This window comes from Sebastes fasciatus, chromosome 22 (genome assembly GCF_043250625.1).
Source record: "Sebastes fasciatus isolate fSebFas1 chromosome 22, fSebFas1.pri, whole genome shotgun sequence".
NCBI classification, from domain to species: Eukaryota; Metazoa; Chordata; class Actinopteri; order Perciformes; family Sebastidae; genus Sebastes; species Sebastes fasciatus.
In genome coordinates, this window is record NC_133816.1 from 11,851,604 (window position 1) to 11,871,913 (window position 20,310).

The 20,310-nt window shown below is 39.4% G+C and overlaps 1 protein-coding gene across 4 annotated transcripts in view; it reads left to right on the forward strand.

Annotated features, from left to right (window-relative positions):
• The first annotated feature begins 11,844 nt into the window (after positions 1 to 11,844).
• Positions 11,845 to 20,310, forward strand: part of svep1 (sushi, von Willebrand factor type A, EGF and pentraxin domain containing 1) — a 108,228-nt gene continuing 99,762 nt past the window's right edge. Inside the window, exons 1-4 of one of the 4 annotated variants that reach the window (XM_074623916.1) lie at positions 11,845 to 11,987; positions 13,515 to 13,616; positions 13,703 to 13,742; positions 17,806 to 18,340. In XM_074623916.1, the coding sequence (XP_074480017.1) occupies positions 17,930 to 18,340 (411 nt within the window). In that variant the 5' untranslated portion in view covers positions 11,845 to 11,987; positions 13,515 to 13,616; positions 13,703 to 13,742; positions 17,806 to 17,929. Of the gene's footprint in view, positions 11,988 to 13,514; positions 13,617 to 13,702; positions 13,743 to 16,740; positions 18,341 to 20,310 lie in introns of those variants that run through there. The other 3 variants (XM_074623917.1, XM_074623919.1, XM_074623915.1) reach the window with 3 other exon arrangements.

The following is a 20,310-nucleotide window of genomic DNA, read 5'->3' on the forward strand; positions in this document are numbered from 1 at the left end:
CTGGTAAAATAAGCCGCGTTGGTTTCCTGTCAGGATACTGGAAATTACATATTTACTTTTCATTGACAAAACATAGCAATGATCTGAAAAATACAATGTTTTTAAAGCAATAGACCTTTTCAAACTTGACAATATAATCATTCTAAATGGGCCCCTTTGTATTTCCTGTTGTATTGATTGTTAATAGTAGCTGACAGGAAGTAAACTTGGACCAAAGTACCTGGCTTTCCATTAACTACAATGTAAACCCATCCGCAGCAACCGTAAACGCTCAGCAAAAGTGCTATGGTGACGCTGTTTTTGTCCCGTACATTAAGTTTCACTTTCACGTTACAATCAGCTGATCGTTCGTGTCTCGTGCTCACAACATCAAGTCACATTTTCACTGTATAAAGGTAGTAATTTTAAGCCCAACCATGTTGCTTTTTTCCTAAACCTAACTGAGTGGTTTTGTTGCCTAAACCAAGCAAGTGTTTTTGTTTAATTCACAACATTAAGCACGTTTACTGCGACCGAAAAGTGTCTGACAAAGCGTCAGTATGTGACGAGTTGGGATGAGAACAGTGGTTTCAATCTTCTCATATGACTCTCGGCAATAAAGCTAATATGTAGCCTATATTTCCCAATTTGTAGAGCTGTTCCTTTTTTGATATTTTTTAGACACAACCTTTGCCCTTTTATGAGCCAGAATTGTTTTTTTCTTTAGATAATCAATACTTTGTAGAAACGGATGTTCCCATACTCTTACAGTCAAGATATTGATTAGATCAGTGCATCAAATTAACATTTCAGTCATGCAGACGTGACAAGAAAATCACATAAACACCTCTTCTGCTCTTCTAAATTCACTGGTACGTGTCTAAGCTAAAGCTGTTATTCTCACCCATGGTAATACAACAGAATGTTCATTTCTGCATAGTGATCATATGATGAAGTCTGAGATTATGTCAGAAAACATCTTTCATGGCCCTGAGTCTCACTCCGATCAGATGCAGCAGAAGCCAATTAAAAGAGAGATGAAAGAGGATATATTACTGCTAGTTCAAACCAAATATGACACACCACTGGATTCTTTCAGGAGAAACCTGGGAGAGGAATTATGCCGATATCCCTCCTGATAAACGGAGAGTACAGAACCTGGAAGTGGTCCAGAGTAATCTCACTAATGCACTGGGCTGCTCTCTGCTTACTAGACACTCTCAAACTGGACGCCTCTTTTGCAACATGTCGGTACATTTGGGTTGCAGTTTACCTCAGCATACAGTATATTACTCACCATTAGGATGTGATTGTAGGTTGTTTTTGTATCAGAAAGAAATGTGTTTTGTTCAGAACACCGAAGACACCGAAGAGTCAACAAACACAGGACTTTCAACCAGGAGACCGGTGCTTTTTAGGGATATTACGTTAGCGATGTTTGTGACGTCATGTTAAATTTTTTTCGTATGTATTTTACTTAGTTTACATACTTATTTTAAGAAACCTAACTAATTGATTTTGTTGTCTCAACCTTACTGCAAATGTTACCGTAGTTTTGTTGCGTGGCGTACATATGACACGTGAAAAGCAGCGTAAAAATAACATGCGAACACGCTAAAATGCTTCCTCAACACGAAGAATGTCGTTGTAATGCTGTGCTATTTATAGACCTTCCCGTGAAATTGTGTTGCTTAAGGGACAGTATGAAAGTTATTGTGGCAGGGTGGATGGTTGATTCTAATATTTCATTAATAAAAAAACAACGTCAGACAACAGATCAGAAAATGCTTCTGTGTGTCGTTCTAGGGGTCATAGACAAACAAGGTATTTTGTCTTCTAATTTGGCAACCCAGTCGGCCACAAAATTATGTAGTTTTAAACTGTTTTAAACACGTGGTTATCGTTGTAAATTGAAACAAAACAAAACAAAAGACGAGACAACACTACTTAGTTAGGTTTAGGCAATAAAACTACTGGGTTAGGTTTAGTAAAAAAAACATTATGGTTTGGCTTAAAATTACTTTTAGTTTCACACGAGACACAAACAGTGGCCTCCTGGGGTAAAGTCCTGTGTTTGTTGGTCCCATCCACGTCACCGCCCACCCACCAGTAGCGGACTTTCTCGCTTGTTATACTCGTTATTATATAACGTAACTTTCAATAACGTTATTATTCCATGTAACTTTCATTAACTCGATATACTACGTCACCTGCTTTGCACGTCGCTTGTTGTACTACGTCATTTGCTGCGGCCATCCGCGAACTCGCAAACGTATTTGTGATACATCAAAGACAAACGTAATCAAAATACGTTTCCTTCCAAACGTAATTGAGAATGTAGTTTAGTTGTGTGGGAACGTAATGTTTAGGAGACAGGGCTGAATTTGGAGGACTTGTTTTCTTTGGACTCTCCCCTGATTTACAGGATTGAGCTCTAAACGTTTTGATTAAGTGTGAAAGAACAGATGATGAAATGTGCGTGTTCAGATCGCCCTGAACCAGAGAAACAACTGTTATATTTATTTATCTATTTTCCACAATAAATCTCACAAGCGAAGAATTAACTAAAACCGGACCTGATTTTTTTTTCTTTTTCTGACCCCCAAATAATTTTCATACAGTCCCTAAATGGAAACGCCTTTCCTTTTAATGTATTGATGCTTTTAATGTCCCATACCATCTACCTATTTGGTTTAAATGTTGTTCTGTTGAGCAGAAACCAGCTGCATTAGCACAAAGACAAAGACAAAGGATATGAGAGGCAATTGATGTAGTGTTTGATTTGGAAAATGCAATCAAACTGCAGTGCATTAATCACTAGCATATTTCATCAGGGAAGAGTTGTTTATCCATTATGAAAGTTTGATTAAAGGGTCAGAGAGCTATTGTTAGACTGTGATGGTTTTAATAGGATGAGATAAATTGTTAATGGTCGGGCCTTTTGCATGTCTTTTATTATCTGGTTAGGTCTTCCTTTATTTCATTTAACTGAGTCTCTGCACATTGTTGGTTTCCTTTGGTTACAGTATCCTCCACCTGTATACGCCTATTCTGGTTCTCGAAAAACAGGTTGCAGATTTGCAAACAAAAATCTACTGAAAAATGATCCTGTCTGTAATTTGATAATGCCTGAGTGAATGAGAACAAAGCAATAAGCGCTGGCTTTAGCCGAAAAACCATGTGCACACAGGTCAAAACCAGCTAAAGGATGACATCAGGAAGAGGAGAAAGGTGTAGCCTTTATATCATAACCAAAAAAAGTTGCTATTTATGTCAGGGAACAAAGTGTTATTGATTTTTTAACACCAGACATGCAAACAGCTCTTTGTATTTGGTGGCACAGACTCAAAAACATGAAGTACAGAACAGGGAATAACATGTTATTTGGCCTTCCTTAATATGGTATTTAATACTTAAATAATGCAACTTTGTTAAATTAAAAGCACCAGTTGATTAGTTCACATTAAGATAGATATAAGCCAGTGTAGACAAATGTTTTGTTCAGCATGTTTTTAGACTTATCAGCACTTTGCTTTGCATATTTACACCAAATAAGGAGCAGAGCGATGACGTCGGTGTGTCACCGCCCACCGTTTTCCAAGAAATCTCCTTCCTGAGGGAGCAGCACATGTTCATTCAAAGGCATGTGGGCTCGTAATGTGACATATGTTTATTCATATCCGTATATCTATGGACACTTATTTACAGAAACACAAGATGGGGTTGCAAAACAGGGGGAAGAGAGGAGGGGAGGTGGAGAAAGATAGAGAGAGAGAGATGGAGGTGTGAGAGGAGGAGGAGTGTGCGGACTAGAGAGAGAAAGAGGTCAGGGGGAAGAAAACTGTTTGGAAAGTGAAGAAGTTTGTGACCTCTGCATGAAAGAGAGGAATGTGTGAATTTACAGTGAGAAAATAACGAAGGGTGAAGAGAGGAGAAAGAGGTACGAGAAAGAAGGGATTGAACGAGGAGGAAGACGAGGAGGAGGAGCGGTGAAGGGGGCGTGTGAGCATGAGTGGAGATGGTAATTTGAGCCTTGTGTTTACCGTGTCCCCAGAAACATATGAGTTCTCTGGACAATGTGTTCGAGAACACATGATTCACGACCAAAACAAAGTCATTCACTGGTAACTGATTTTGGCTTTTTATAACATGTAAACAGGACGTTAAAATGAATGTGAATGAACGTGGTGGATGTTTTGTGAAAGCTGTTATTGTTGTGTTTTACATGTATAATGATAACTTATCAAATCATGTAAACATGTATCTTCTTTTGGAATTTCATCAATGAAGATGGCATCCAGAGCTTAATGTTAACAGCAGAAATGGCCACTCAAAGCCTATATTTAAAGGGCCACACCAGTGTTTTTGCATGTTTTAGCCGATTCAATTCAAATCACTTATACTTTACATCACAACTAACCATTACGCAAAAAAATGTGTTATGTCGACAATATGTAATGTGAAAGGAGTTACCCGAAACACACTGAGAATCCAACTCTGCAGTTGCCCTCAGCTCCACAGAGCACTTTAGAATCTTTCGGCTCATTGTTTTGGTTTTATGGCCCATAACTTTACTGGTTTGGTCCACTCTCCCCGCTCTCATCAGTGTTGTTTTTGGGCCACAGTCAGTGGGAAACCTCTGAGTTCTGAAAAGTGAAGCCAATGCAGAAGTGCCTTAGACTTGTATTCTTTCTAACAGCCAGCAGGGGGCGACTCATCTGGTTGCAAAAAGAAGTCTGATTGTATAGAAGTCTATGAGAAAATGAGCCTACTTCTCACTTGATTTATTACCTCAGTAAACATTGTAAACATGAGTTTATGGTCTTAATCGCTAGTTTCAAGTCTTCTTCAATACAGCATGATGTTCATTTAGTAAATTATGGTCCCATTTAGAGTCAAATAGACCATAAAGCATGGGATGCTTTAGGGCGTGGCTACCTTGTGATTGACAGGTCACTACCACGGCGTTGTGTGGTCTGGGAGTTGTCCGTGTTTTCCTCTTAGAACTTTAACCCTTTCACATTGTGTTTTGAGTTCATGAAAGTTAATTGTAACATTCTGGTCGCCTAAAAATTTCTTATTCAGCATTCGGTTGTATTTAGCTCCACCCTCTTATGTGTCACTTCTGGTTGCAAAAAGCCAAGATGGCGACAGCCAAAAAACCAAGAAGGTAACAGCCAAAATGCCGAACTCAAGGCTTCAAAACGGCAGCCCACAAACCAATGGGTGACATCACGGTGACTACGACCACTTCTTATATACAGTCTAGCAGGCAGCTGATAAACCCACTGAACACTACCTGCCCAGCACCAAAGACAAAGACAGACAAAGTTAGCGACTAGCTGGTGAACATAATGGAGCATTTAGCAGCTAAAGAGACAGATATTTCCCTCAGGAGCTGGTGGAGACCAAAAATAGAGGTAAAACAGACTAATGCTGATGATGCTTCATGTCTGCTGGATGTGTAAATAGGCAGCTTACTAAGTCCTCACCAAATCCACTTCATAAGGCGATAATGTGTCAATATTGTGTTTACATCTTGTTGTGCTGCCCCCCCAAGTTTTTATGGTTGTTCCTATGTAATTGTTGATTTTATTTTGTATTACATTTATTGTCCTGTCTTTATAAGTCTATTATTTAAATATTATCAGTGTAAGGGCTACTGTTTATACAGTTTCTTATGTTGTTGCTGATGGTTTTATCTGCTACTATTTATTATGCCATATTGTTTATTTGTTTGCTTGCTTGGGGAATTCCCCTCTCGTGTCTTCTGACGTATCCAGACAAACTGTTTTTAGTCAGTCAGTTGCTATAAATAAAAAACTTTTTTTAAATAAATAGAAACATAATCATCCATATTCAGGATTTCTGATCTGCTTGTGTACGTCTGTGCCTCAAAACCGGAGCCAGTCTGAACTTGTCTGCCTCTTGTCTCGCACATGAGTTACGCCTCCAAGCTGCACAACAGCTGACACACTTCATGTTTCTCATCCGGATCTTTGTTTACGCAATATAACTGTTAGAATCATCATTGTCACCATTGTCACTCTTGGACAGAAAACATCAGATTACTACTTTATCTGAGTGTAATGTAAACAATTCCTTCAAAAGATTATGAAAAAAGACAAAAAGAAACACTTTCAAACTAACTTCTTTGCCTAAATTCTGTTTTATTCCTCATTCACTATCTGAAACTAGCAGCAGACAGCCATTAAGAATAACAAGGGATTTGATATGTACAGTAATCCGGATCAGCAGAGCCAGCAGCTGATTGTGTTTGTTCTCTTTAAGATTCTCAGAAGCACAACTGTAAACACAACTTCCTCTTTCAGGGTAAGGACGAGTGAGAACGACTTGTCACGTAAAAGCTGAGATCGGGGTGTTTTTCATGAGGCAGCACATAGAGTATCCTCTTTTTCACGTGTGTGTATGCACATTTCTCGTATTCATTTCCCCCTCGGTACAGCCCCTCCCCGACTAGGACGAGGCTGTTTTTATGGAAGTCTGGCTGAATCCAGTTCACGGTGCTTCAAGAAATGACCTCCTCGTCTTACTCTCTCCCACTGCTCCCTGCCTCCCTCCTCCATCCAGCTCATGGGATCTCTCTCACCATATTTATTCCTCTTCTGTCTCCTTTCTTTCTTTCAAACATAAGTAAATACAAAAGAGTAATGTAACTGTAAATGTGTAATTATGTTGACGACAGTATTTCAGATGGGAAAACTGAAAACAGGATGTAGTATGTATATGCATGATGGGAAGTAATACATGTACACAGAGGTGTAAACAGGAACGTAGTATGTAATAATGAGAAGTACTTAAAAAAATATTTACAGCGGTGTAGACAGGAATGCTTCCTCTCATTTCATATAGAGAGAGAAGAAAGAGGAGAAAGCTAGAACTGGTTTGGACAGTGTAAAGCTTTGATTTTGTGTATCGGAAACATATTTGTGTATTCAGACATGTATTGTTGTGCAGATGTTCAATATGTCCAGATGTGTACGCCCAGATATCAAGGCTGGACCCTCAGGGGACCCCAGACGTCGTCTGTGTGGCAATTATTTTGAGGAAATTTAATTATTTGTTTGATTGTTTAGTTGCCACACTACAAGGGCAATCCCACCGTATCGTTGCCATTTGCATGTTGTAACTTATCAAAATTAAACTTTCTAAATTGTTTGTTGCTATTGGAGTGAACGTGTAATCGAGTTAATGGATAAACTTCGTAGAAAAATATACGAACGGAGTGTTCAAGCATTAAGTGTGTTTCGGACTTTGATTATACACGGTAACGTTGATCAGTGCGTCAATCAGGTGAGCACGGTGCAACACCTCAGTGGCTTAAAGCTCAGCTTAGCCTCTACAATAAAGTCAAAAGCTGTGTTTGCTTCCGGGCGGAACACCTGACCGGGCCAAGATTGGTTCCTACTTATTCTATGAATTTCAGAACCAATTATCCCACATCTGGCTTCTACAGTGGGTTTAAACAAGGCAGACAAGACATACTTAAACCAGGTAGACAAGTACAATAAAAATAATAGTGATCTTAAAAAATAAATAAGTAAATAAAAATAGTACAAAAAAATAAAAAATAAATAAAAAAATAAAAAAATAAAAAAATAAAAAAATAAAAAAATAAAAAAATAAATATCCATCCCTATTCCCTCCCTCGTAATAAAAAAATAATTAAATCAAATAAAAAATAATTAAAGGAACAATATGTAAGTTTTTACACGTATACATTTTTTTTAAACAATTTTTTATTGCCAATGTGTGAACAGGTTGTAACCTAGCCTAAAAAATGAGACCTTCCGCGACTTTTTGGGTTTCCTCTATCAGCCTGTGGACTGCATTTAATGTGAAGAACCCAGGCCAGTTTTTTTTCTGGGAAAATCCAACGAATGTGACATCATGCACGCTCACAAGTGCCTTTATTTTCAGCTCTGCTATACAGGGCTAACAATGTGCAGCCATAGCTAACGTTAGGTTAGAAATGTTGTCTGCTAAACGCTTAATGACATGACCTGACCACAACCCAGACTCCAACACAAACTCCACGTTAACTGTCGTTGACTTAACACACACAGGTGTCACTGTTAACAAGCAATTTCTGATTCTTACATAGAGTCCCTTTAAGGAGTTATGTACTGTATATACAATAAGACAAAGAAGGGTCATTCATTTTTACTATTTTCACCTCTCATCTAGAAAAGGGTACAAGGGCGTTGAGCTCTCTTTTTCAAGGACACGTTATTGACTCAAGCTGCTGAGGAAGATGGTGATGATGCTAAGACATGGACCTTTTTTTGAAGAAAAAAAAATTTAGTACCGTATAGGCACATTTCACAGTATAGGTTGAGGTTGAGAGGAACCGTTGGTATGCCGACTGCCTGCATCTGTTTGCTTTTGTATGTGTTGTGTGAACGTGTGTGTGTGTGTATTATATGATCCATCGCCCTTGTGAAGGTGTAGAATCTGACACCTGTCTTCTTTGTGGACCTTTCCCACGATGACGCTTCCCTTTGGGCTCTAACACACTCAGCCCTCTTGATGTGTGTGTGTGTGTGTGTACCCAGCAGGTAAGGACAAAACTGCTTAAGTGCCTTTAAGCAAGACACCTAACTCATATAGTCTTCAGTGGCCTGCAGGAGACAGCTGCTGGACTGATCAGCTCCCAGATGTGAATGCAAATATCTTTACAACTACATGGTTTAATTGGGTTTCTGTGTGATGACTGTGAATGATTGATTACTTGCTAGGGGCAATCTTAAAGAGCGACGGCCACTGATTGGATCATTTTAGATTACATGATACAGAAATTACTTTATTGTATTGGTCACTAATTATAAAATCTAAAATTAAAAGACTTTGAGTATTGATTAATCGTAACTTAAATCAGGAAGATCACCCGATGGAGCGACGGTGCAGCTACAGATTGTGATGTGTGAGGTTATCCAGTAAAGGACGATAAATCTGTGAGTGTGTGCGGTTGATTTTCCACCTCAAGGACGTCACTCTCTTGCAGGCTGGTTGGACTTATAAAATATTTATGTTGCCTGTGAGTGCAGCCCAGACTATAAATAGTCTCAGCCAAACATAAAGCCATTAGTTTTACCACTGCCATCTGACACAGCTTTACATCTCACCCACTAACACACACATATAAATTCATGCACATTCCCTTCACCGACAAAACTAGATGCACGCTGCATTCTGATCATGTATTGATATTCTGCATGACTGTGCAGCAGCACGCACACACCCTACAAGCTGCAGTCTGTCTATCTGTCTGTGGAGATTTATCAATGACAAAAACCATCAGGCCAGCGTGAGCGCAACATAAATTCAAGCTGTCATCAATCTGCAGAGTCTGCAGGAATACATTCACAAGTGTGAAACCAGATGAAAAGCTGCTCTCACTAGTTTCATCAGCTGGTAGCTTCAGAGCACTTGAGAATAAAACGTGTGCTTCAAAAGGGGAGAGCTCATATCCTATTATGGGCCTGTTTTGTCTATTATCAATCAATCAGTGTTCACTATATTTGTCCCTAGAGGTCAATTGGTTGCATAGCAATGATGATTGTTGAATTGAATTGATGTCTTTAACAATGCAAGCTGGACATTATATGAATACAAAGTAAAAATGAACAACAAAACAATTTAAGAATAATTGAATCCTAAATAGTGAGCAAAGGAAGCCTCAAAGCTCAATTATAGGGATGCAATTCATCTTGTGCTCTACAAGCAGTGATTAAACTCAATATTTTGGACCCAATTAAGATAAAAATCAAAAAAATGGAAAAACCTACCAGAATTCAACGTCCATAAATTAATTTTATAAAACAAAAAAGACTTGATTTGAAAGAGACCCTGGACAGTCTGATCCTAATAGACCCGAGGACTGGGTTAGCAGGTTAGGTACTACACACTGAATATTATTTGAACCCAGACACAAGGAACATTAATTACCACGTTCTTAATATATTTGGCATTAATGAGCTTCCATACTTTATCTACTCTGCAGGAAACTACAGGAAATCGACTCTGATATCACAGGAAATGAGGCAGACACAGCAGACATGCAGAGCCCTAACTCTTGCAAATAGTACTGCTGAGTTGATTAATAAAACCACCAACCAGACCAAAACGTGACTTGTCTGTGTGTTCAGCAGACGTGATGCTGTCATGTGCACTCAGTCTTACTTCCCCCTTTTTACTGCACAAACACTCACATCGACATTACATTACAGGAAGCCATTCAGGTTGTGGAACACTATACAGAACATGATAAGCCGACTTAACTGAAATAAAATGTTGACATTATTTGTTGATATCATTTGATTTAATATAACTCCAACATGTCAGTTACTGTAGAATTGTTGTTTCCTTTATTTATGCAAATAGTATTACTCTTTGTTAATCATACTATTATAATTATTGTACGTAAAACAACCGGCTACACATATCTATGTTTAAGGAGACATATTTCCTTGAAACTGCAAGTTACATCTATTAATAATGTTAATCCATTTATTACATATCCCATGTATTATTTGCTGCTTCTAATTAAAAATGTTAATTTATTGGAACAATTTATGTCGAATAAGCACTACACTATACGGCCGAACCTCACAGGACCATTGTTTTGTTTGTTTGTTTTTTAAGTTTCAATTCCAATCGGACTCTATCTTTGAATTTAATTCTCTTGGATAAAAAGACTATTTATACTACTGATGATGTGTCACAGCCATACTGTCCACTGACTTTTAGCCATATAATGTGTAGCAACCCAACAGTATATAGAGTTGTTAAAGTCAGCTCCACCTCGACCAGCTACAACATCATTACAGTAATGATAATCCAGTTATTAAAAACATATTTCTGCATAATGAGTAGGCCTACTTTATCACTTAAGTGCATTTTCTGTTAATACTTTTACTTTAAGGAGCTCTCAGTATTCCACTCTGGAAGACCACAAGTAAATAGTCATAAAGCATTTAATTGATTAATAACTAACTGTACAATAAAAAATAGCCATGAATAAATTTGTTTACAACTTGATTTATTAATCTATGAATAAATGGACTAAATTACAAAGTAATTCATTATTTGACATTTTAATGGGCAATAAAAAAAAGAATTACAAAAATAATTTACAAATGAAATATTAATCAACCATTCAATAAATAGCTCAAAAACACCATAATGAATTACTTTGTAATTTAATCCATTTATTCACAGAAATTAATTTGTAAACAAATGTATCAATAGCTATTTTTTTTTTATTATACAACTAGTTATTAATCAATGAAATGCTTTATTACGGAGGACGGTCTGCAGGACAGATAATGTATGCATACAGTGCACTTTCATAGACTAAGCTACTGGAGTTACCCTGCACTATATTTTGACACTGCACATTTTTAACAGTCTCTTCTGCACTATATTCACTTTTTTAATAGTCGTGTATCACAATTGTTACCCTGCACTATATTCAGTTTTAACAGTTTTCTTCATCTCCTTGTATTTTTATATCTGGTATATTTTTTTTGTACTTTGTACTTTGCACTACTAACTTTTTTACTGCCTTTTTACTAACATGTTTTGCACTATGGAACTGTGATGCTGGAAACTTGAACTTCCCTCGGGATCAATAAAGTTACTATCTATCTATCTATCTATCTATCTATCTATCTATCTATCTATCTATCTATCTATCTATCTAATATGGGTCAGTTTGTAAGTGAGTATTAATCCACAATGGTATGGATGTGTTAATTACATTGAATGATTACTTTTTCCTTTAATGGTTAAACATCCTCTTTATGTCAGCCCCTCTCACAGACTTATAATAGTGCGTCATCTAGCGGCTGCAGCGCGTCATAGCATCCTCCTACACATTTGTGACGTAATGACGTACAGCCGCCTGCAGAGGGCAGTGTGACGTAACCTAGCAACCACGTCTGGGCTGTCTGGAGAAAAGAGGCTCTTCTTAAAGAGTTAAAGAGGTAAATTGAGCTTTTAATTTAGTGTTTATACTATTAAGAGACATGGATAACATTACCAAAAGGGTGAGGCTTCTCAATTCGTAGCTCATTTTAGTACACCGGCAGTCAAAACAGGCTTTTTTAAGAGTTTACGTTAGCCTGGAGCTGCTAGGCTAATTATCAAGCTAATTAAAACTTTACTAATTTAGTTGGCTGTTTCCAAGCAAAGCAGGGGCATTAATAACTAAATGTGAAGCATAGCCTACTGGGAACAAAACCATAGGACTACAGGTGTGTTATAATGTCTTCAACGTCGTTAAAGTTTGACAAACAAACTTCAGAGCTTATAATTAACTTCGAATAGGGCTCACCTGTGCCTCTTCTTGCAAGTGCTCATGGGAAATGAAGTTCACAGGTGTAGTTCCCATGATCCAAATCTAAGGAAGTTTTTATTGGACTTTATTAGTTGTAACCCACAGAAGACATTCCACAAATGTGTACTATGATCTGCAAATATTTCACTATCCACAAACATGTATTTTTGTATTTGTGTTGTGTAAAGTCACATCCACAAAAATGCAGGGCGATTTGCAAATACGCATAACTTTGTAAATACGTATTTTAAGGTTTACATGTAAAGTGATATATATATATGCATTTGTGCATCTATTTTTTCGCATTTGTAGATCGCTTCCTGTGGATTTATGGGCCACGTGACATTTGTAACTTTCCTCCTGTTTGTTTACAGAATTGTGTCCGATTGGTACCGCAGCAGATCTGTAGATAATAGTTGTATCCACATAAGACAATTCACAAATATGTACCATCATGGTACACATTTGTGGAATGTCTTCTGTGGGTTACAACTAATAAAGTCCAATAAAAACTTCCATATAATACATAAGAAGAAGCTCCACAGACACAAGATAACACAAAAAACTGAGGATAAGTCAATACAAAAAAAGCAATCTCAATCTTTATTGATCAATTTCTGTTTATTTTTGATTTATTAAATGTCATAAAATTGTGATCACAGTCTCCCGGAAACCCCAGGTGACATCATCTAATGTCTTGTTTTGTCTGATCAGCAGCCCCAAACCTAAATAAAGTACATTTACCATGATATGTAACAGAGAAAATAAGCAAATCCTCACAATTGAGAAGCTGGAAACAGAGAATGTTTGGTGTACCTGATAAATGTCCTAAACAGTAATATTGTTGTTGGTTAATTTTCTGTTGATTGACTCGAATAAATTAATTTACTTATTGTTTCAGCACTAATCACAAATCATAAAAGGAGAGGATATATTGCTGTACAACCCTCAAACAAACACACATCAATAAACTCAACATAATCCTGATCTAAAAGTCCACATTTACTTTAAATCCACTTGATGCAGAGAGCCTAATGTGTGTATCCAGTTCAAAGCAGTTTTTTTTCTCTGAGCTCACACAGGAAAAATGTTTAACCTGATTTTAAATCAAACTGAGCTGTGAAGGAATGTTTTGGAAAGGTTCACTTGCTGAGATATGTGCTTCATCCTTTAGGCCAGAAATGCCAAGAAATATGAGGAATGTGCTGTCACCTGTAGCTACTGTATCTGTCGCTCCAGCCTGCTGTCAGGTGATTAAAGACAGCTGGGAGAACAGGTGAGTGTGTATATAAGAGGGAATAAAGAAGCTCTCATTTGATATATCGTACAATCCTTGACCTCTGAGTCTTTTTGCTTTTACAGAGGAAGAAGAAAGAGAAGAAGAGTGTGGAAGAAAGCAAAAGTAAGTGTCTTAACAGTTGAGATTCAGTGTCTGACCTCCTATTCATGTGTGACATATTTCAATCTTGATAGACTATGAAGTGGATCAAGCATTTTAGCCACTTTGCCAGAGGCCAGATAGTATTTTTGTTTGTGAGTGAGTGTGACAGCATCAGCATCCTCAGAGTGCAAACCACAGGAAACACTATTCTCAGATTGTGTGACTTGCACTTTTAATCTTCCATTTCTTTTTATGTTCTGTCCAATATTTCTTTGCTCGGTGTGTGTTTGTGTGGACATTTGCAAACATTGCATGTGGAACTCCGCACACATCCTTCATCCTGTGTTGACATGCTTCCCACAGATCCTTAAAAAAATGTCTTAATTTTTGTTTTTGAAAGTCCAGGTCTAAAAAAAGGGCCTTAAATTGTCTGGAATTTAAGAAAGGCAGACATTAAATTTGTTCTGCGGCAGACTGAATGAGCACATCTGCTTATTTGTTCTGTCTTTTTTATATTTTGTTTAATGTTCTCTCAGCAATGACAATTTCCACTGCTTTATTTGGATTTTAAATGGTTTATACCCTGCTAAATAGGTAGCTGCACGTCTTGTAATGCCTAGCTGCACATTTAAAGAAGAAAGTGTTTATGTTTTCTGACTGAAGCGTTGACGGAAAGATAAGAAACCTCTTTTTTTGTCATTGGAATTGTATTTTATCTGTAAAAACGTCATAAAAGTAAATTAACCTGTATTCAAAATGTGCAGATATCTCCGCAGAAGCCTTGTACAGTACATACAGGCCACACTCCCACACAGATTTTGCTTGAATATTCAGTGTGACCAACACACAACCCCCTATCAACACACACTCACAAGCCCCCTCTCCATCCACCACCCCCCTGTCTCCCTTGGGACCCCCATGGAAGTCTGGTGAGGGGTCTCCAGTGCCAAAAAGCAGGAAGTCACAGCTGTGCTCATCCCCCTTTCAGCATGTGTGAGAGCAAGAGAGTGTGTTTTTTTTTTTTATGTCTCTATCGGTATCTGTGTGTAGGTCTTGGTCAGTGTGTGTTTTAGTCTCTATATTTCTGTGTTTGTGTCAGTATGACGCTACTTTCTATTCCCACCTCTTTGGTGCAGAAGTTTCCAGTGCTGTTAAATGAGAGAGACAGAGAAAGCCTGGCTTATACAGGCTAATAAACACTCTGTGTGCCTGAGCTGTGTGGCTAATAGTATAAGACTGACTGCACTGGACTGCTCTGGTGGAAACACATACACACACACCCTCAACTTTCTGCTTTTTTATTGTTTCTGTTACCTCCCCTTGGTCTTCACTTCTTTATTTCTTCACTTTCTCTTTCTTATTGCTCTTTCCTTACCTGTTTGTTTTGTTTCTCTCTTTCTAAACACTATAAGGCCAAAAGTATGTAGACAGCCCTGCCCACATACCTTTGTATAGTTTGGGTCTCTGACTGCTTTTTGTTGTTTGGGATGGACCTCTTATGATCTGACAATTAGTCGATCATCAGATAATTAATCTCATCAAGTCATTTTCAGACAAAAATGCCAAATATTCATTGGATCCAGCTGCTAACTTTTTCCTCTCTTATGTGATTGCAAATTAATTTTCTCCAGGTTTTGGACTGTTTCTTGGACAAAACAAAACATTTGAAGACATCACTTTGGGATATTTTGAAGGACATTTTCACTACTTTCTGACATTTCATAGACCAAACAATTTATTGAGAAAATAACGTTGGTTGCAGCCCTAGTTCTGATGAAGGGAAATGTTTCTGCTATAGTAAACAGTGAACATTTAGACAATAGTATGCTTCAAACTTCGAGGCAACCTTCCTCTGTCAACATTACATTGCCCCCATGCACGAAGCAACTTCTATAAAGTAGGGCTGCAACTAATGATTATTTTCATCGTCAGTTAATCTGACGATTATTTTCTCGATTAATCGATTAGTTAGAAAATGGGAAAAGAATGTTGATCAGTGCTTCCCAAAGCCCACAACTCAAAGATATTCAGTTTACTGTCATAGAGGAGTAAAGAAACCAGAAAATATCCCCTTTTAAGAAGCTGGAATTTAAACCTTTAATTATTCGATTACCAAAATAATTGGCGATTAATTCAATAGTCATCAACTAATCGTTTAATCGTTGCAGCTCTACCATAAAGAAATGTTTTTCTGAGTTTAGCGTGGAGGAACATGACTGGCCTGCACAGAACCCTAACCTCAGCCTCATCCAACACCTTTGGGATGGACGTGAACGCTGACTGCGTGCTCTACCTCAGGCTCAGTGCCCGACGTCACTAATGCTCATGTGGCTGAACGGGAGCATATCCCTTCAGCCAGGTTCCAAAGTGTTGTGAAAAGCCTTACTCTGAACGATGGAGGCTTTTATAGCAGCAGATCAATCCTCATGGTTGTGGAAAGAGATGTTCTACAATAACATTTAGATGTCCACATACTTTTGACCATGTGGTGTATGTCATTTTCTACTTTTGTCCCTGTCTTGATCTCCTTCACTTCTTTATATTTCTGTTCTTTTTCCTGTTTCTATCTCTCTATATATGTTCAGACTCTTTCTTTTTCATGAGCCTCTGCAGCTCCTTTGCTGTAAATCTCAGGCCTTTGGTTTAATAGGCGCAGTGTGCCTCTGTAACACCGGCTGCCTTTGTTTTGGTTACAGATAAAATCACTGAAGGAAAACACAACAGCAGAGCGAGAAGGAGAAAGAGAGAGAGACTGTGTGAGATCGAAGAGATGTAGAAAAACAGCGCAGTGAAAGAGTGTGTGTGAATCCCTGTGGTGCAGGAAGAAATACAGTAGACAAATTTAAAGACTGAGAAGGGCAGTTCCTCCCTTTTTATTTCTTGAGCAAGATACAAAAAGAGAGCGAGAGGGGAGGAGGGAGAGGAAATGATAGCTGCTAAAAGAGTGATGATTTGACAAAGCAGCACGTATCCAGAGCAGACTTAACTACTTCCTAACTCTGAAGGACAGATCGAGATTTCAGACCTTCCTCCTGCCAAATTCTGCGTCTGTGTGATGTTACTTCTTAAATCTCAAATCTTTTTGACCTCTCCTCCCTTCATCCCACCTTTCATTCTTACTTTGTTTGATCTCATTGCGATGTTACCTTATGTGCACGGTGTGGACATATGGAGTTGATCACAGCGTCTGTTGCTGTGTTTTTTGGGGAATGTTGACAAGTTGACAGGCAAGGCGCTGCACTGACATCGAACCTCACTCCACTGTCAGGAGGAGAGAGAGAGAGAGAAAGGGGGGGAGTAGGCGGAGGGTGAGAGACACAAGAGATAGGGAGAGAGGGGGAGGTGAGAGAAAAGGAGGAGGAGAGATGAAGGGGAAAAAAATGACTTCACGGCCACGACTGGACTGCCCCCTTTTTCCCCCTCAGCCTCTCTCTGTCTCTCAACTTTTTTCCTCCGTCCTCCTCCTCCTCCGTGTGTTTTTTTAAATGATTTGGGGAGAAGAGGGGAGCAAGCATTCAGAGCTTGGCTGACGGTGCAGGCAGGAGCGTCACATAGGAAAACAGGAGCCTGAGGGGCAGCACACCGGGACTGAAGAGGCTTGGTTTTTTTTTGGGATCTGATGCACAGACTAAAAGATTGACTTACAGACAGAAGAGGCAGGAAGAAGGACATATAGATTCACACAGACTCTTAAGAAGCTTTTAAACAATACATTTACTGTACAAAAAGCAAGGAGAAAGCCAGATATACAGATTTATTTTTGTAGACAGGCAGGCAGATACCTTGCAAGCAAGCTTAAACATTTTTCCAGACGGGACCGGAGTTTTCTTCCACTGGAGAGAGAAAGAAGCAGATGGACGGAGAGGCACATTTTGAATGAAAGGAGAAGAAACCTCATCATCATTCAGCAATGCTTTTGAGGAACTCTGCACTGAACTGTTGCTGTCTGCTATATTCCTGGATGCTGACGCAGGCATAGGACACATTTAAATTCACTGAATTCCTCTTGAGAAGAGGTTTTTCTTTCTACAAAGTCCTTCTTCATTGCAGGTGTTGTGCTGACTGTCACTATGTTTTCTCAAAGGTACTCTTTAACACCATCATGGACTTCTTGCCTTTTGGTGTTGTGCATCCTGGATGTATGGACCACAGCCTGGCCGGCAGCCCAACAGTCCCAACCCCAGCTGCAGTCCCGCCGGTCCAGGCAGATGCCACCCCTAACCTCCTCCTCGTCAGCCGGCAACCTGTCAGAGAGCGCAGAGAGCAAAGTGGAGCGCCTCGGCCAGGCGTTCAAGCGAAACGTCCGTGAGCTGCGAGAGAAAAGCTCCTGCTTGGACCTGGTCTTCCTGGTGGACGAGTCGTCCAGCGTGGGGGCCAACAACTTCCTGAGTGAGCTGAGGTTCGTACGCAAGATGCTGTCCGACTTTCCCGTCGCACCGGAGGACACGCGGGTGGCGTTGGTCACCTTCTCATCCAAGACCCATGTAGTGACGAGAGTGGACCACATCTCAGCGCCCAAGTCCCACCAGCACAAGTGCTCCCTGTTCAACCAGGAGATCCCAGCTATCAATTACAGAGGAGGGGGCACCTACACCAAAGGAGCCTTCCAGAGGGCAGCGGTGAGTCAGACCTAAAGATAAAGTGAACATTAATGGCACTTGTGTCAATCTGTTTGCCTAAATGTGCCTGCATATGTGTGCAGAAGTTATATTTTCTTGAATTTGCTGACTTTATTGTTTTCTTTGCATCTTAATAATGAACCTGAGGTTGTGTTTCATAAGCCTTTGCTATATGTGTGTCAGTTCGTCTGCATCCTGCTGTGTGTGCAGGGAGTGATTGTGGCTTAGTAAGGTTGATGTTAATGAGGCCCTGCGTGCGCTTGCTGTTGCTGCTCCTGCTTCCTCTAAATTACACACCAGCATATAGTGAGGGGGAAGCCACTCGTTGGCTAATTGGTCAGGAGTTTCCAGTGATAAAACAAATACCATTAAGAGTGAGCATGCGCAGACACACACGCAGATGCATGCATGTAGCAAACCATGCATACACAAAAATGAACTGCATGCATGTAACAATGAAGCAATAGGTTTGGAAGAGTGGAAGTCAAGTTAAGAATTTTTGTGAATCGTGGGCAGTGTGGCTTAGATAAAGCTTTCTCGGTGAATATGAATTGCTTCAATATTACTGATAAGGTTTGGTCAAATACTTTTTCTTGTAGAGGCGGGTATTTGGGGGTTATGCGGGGATTACAAGGGGTCAAAATGTTAGCTTGTTTATGGTTTGTTGATTGGAGCTGCCTGACACCCAGCCGCGTGTGCACACTCAAACACACACACACACACACACACACACACACTGAGGACATATGGCACAGTTCATCAGTCAAGTCCAAACAGCCCAGCTGTAAAAGCTGTGTTGGTGGTATAGGGGCTGGTCCTGTATAAACACACACACCTCGGCTCTTCCCTCAGATCTGCCTCCAGTTTGGAGCTTTGTGAGCATTATCTTGAAATACACGCAGGAAAAGATTCAGGTGCTTTCGGGGTCTGCAAACTTAGAAATACTGCAGCCTGCAGTCTACTGATAGTTGTTGCATCCACACAGATGGAAGGACAACATCATGGCTTGGTGACAAAAATACATAATAGATGTTATGACTGTGTGCACTGAAGTCAGAAAACCTCTTTGACACTGGTACAATCATGAGATGAAACAGCTGATGGATGTCCAAATAGCTAAGCTTGTTGTTGTGCAGTGATGTGGTGTAGAATAAATAGGTTGTTGCAGTACGACGAAGACTACTACCAGAATCAGAATCAGTTTTATATATTTATATATCAATAATATATTCAGAAAAGGATCACCTTAAAGCCTGTATCACTTTGATGCTACAGCACTAACTTTCCATGAATGCACTGTAGATAGTAAAACATCACGTCAGCCTAGTTTTACAGACAAAGATGTAGGTAAAGTGAGTTGTGACAGGTTTACCCTTCACTCCATCCCTGCTCAAAGCTAATAGCCTTGGACCGTATCTTCCAGCTTAGCGGTGAAAGCTTGGCCCTCAGGACAGGTTTTCAGCTAGCCCTCCTTAGTTAAGTGCTGATAAGGAGACTGCTGGCTGCATCCCAGCTGCTAAAGACCACAACAATACCAAGAAAAGGCTTTCTGGGGGAACTTTAGTGCCTTTATCGTTATTCACAAACACTCAGAATGTTTTGGGTGATTTATCAAGTGATGTAGTAGTCTAAATCAGCCAAAGATGGCTGGGCGTACTGCTGACGGGCTCTTAAGTTGGCTTCCAAACATTGTTATTGATTCAAAGTCTGATTAAAATAAAAGATCCAATTTCATCATAGCCAACAAACACTGCTGTATTTCTTTCCAGTACGGCATCTGCATGGTGAGAGTCCGTAGGCCAACTTGAGCGATGTATGAGTAATGGGAGAGCTACGTGCAGCCTACACAGAGTTGAGAATTTTTTGGAAAGATAGATGAGCCTAGCAGATACAGACCGAGAAGCAGCAGATCAACCGGTGCTCCAGAAACCACCCCACACCTGATGGATTCAGTCTGACGTTTACTGTGT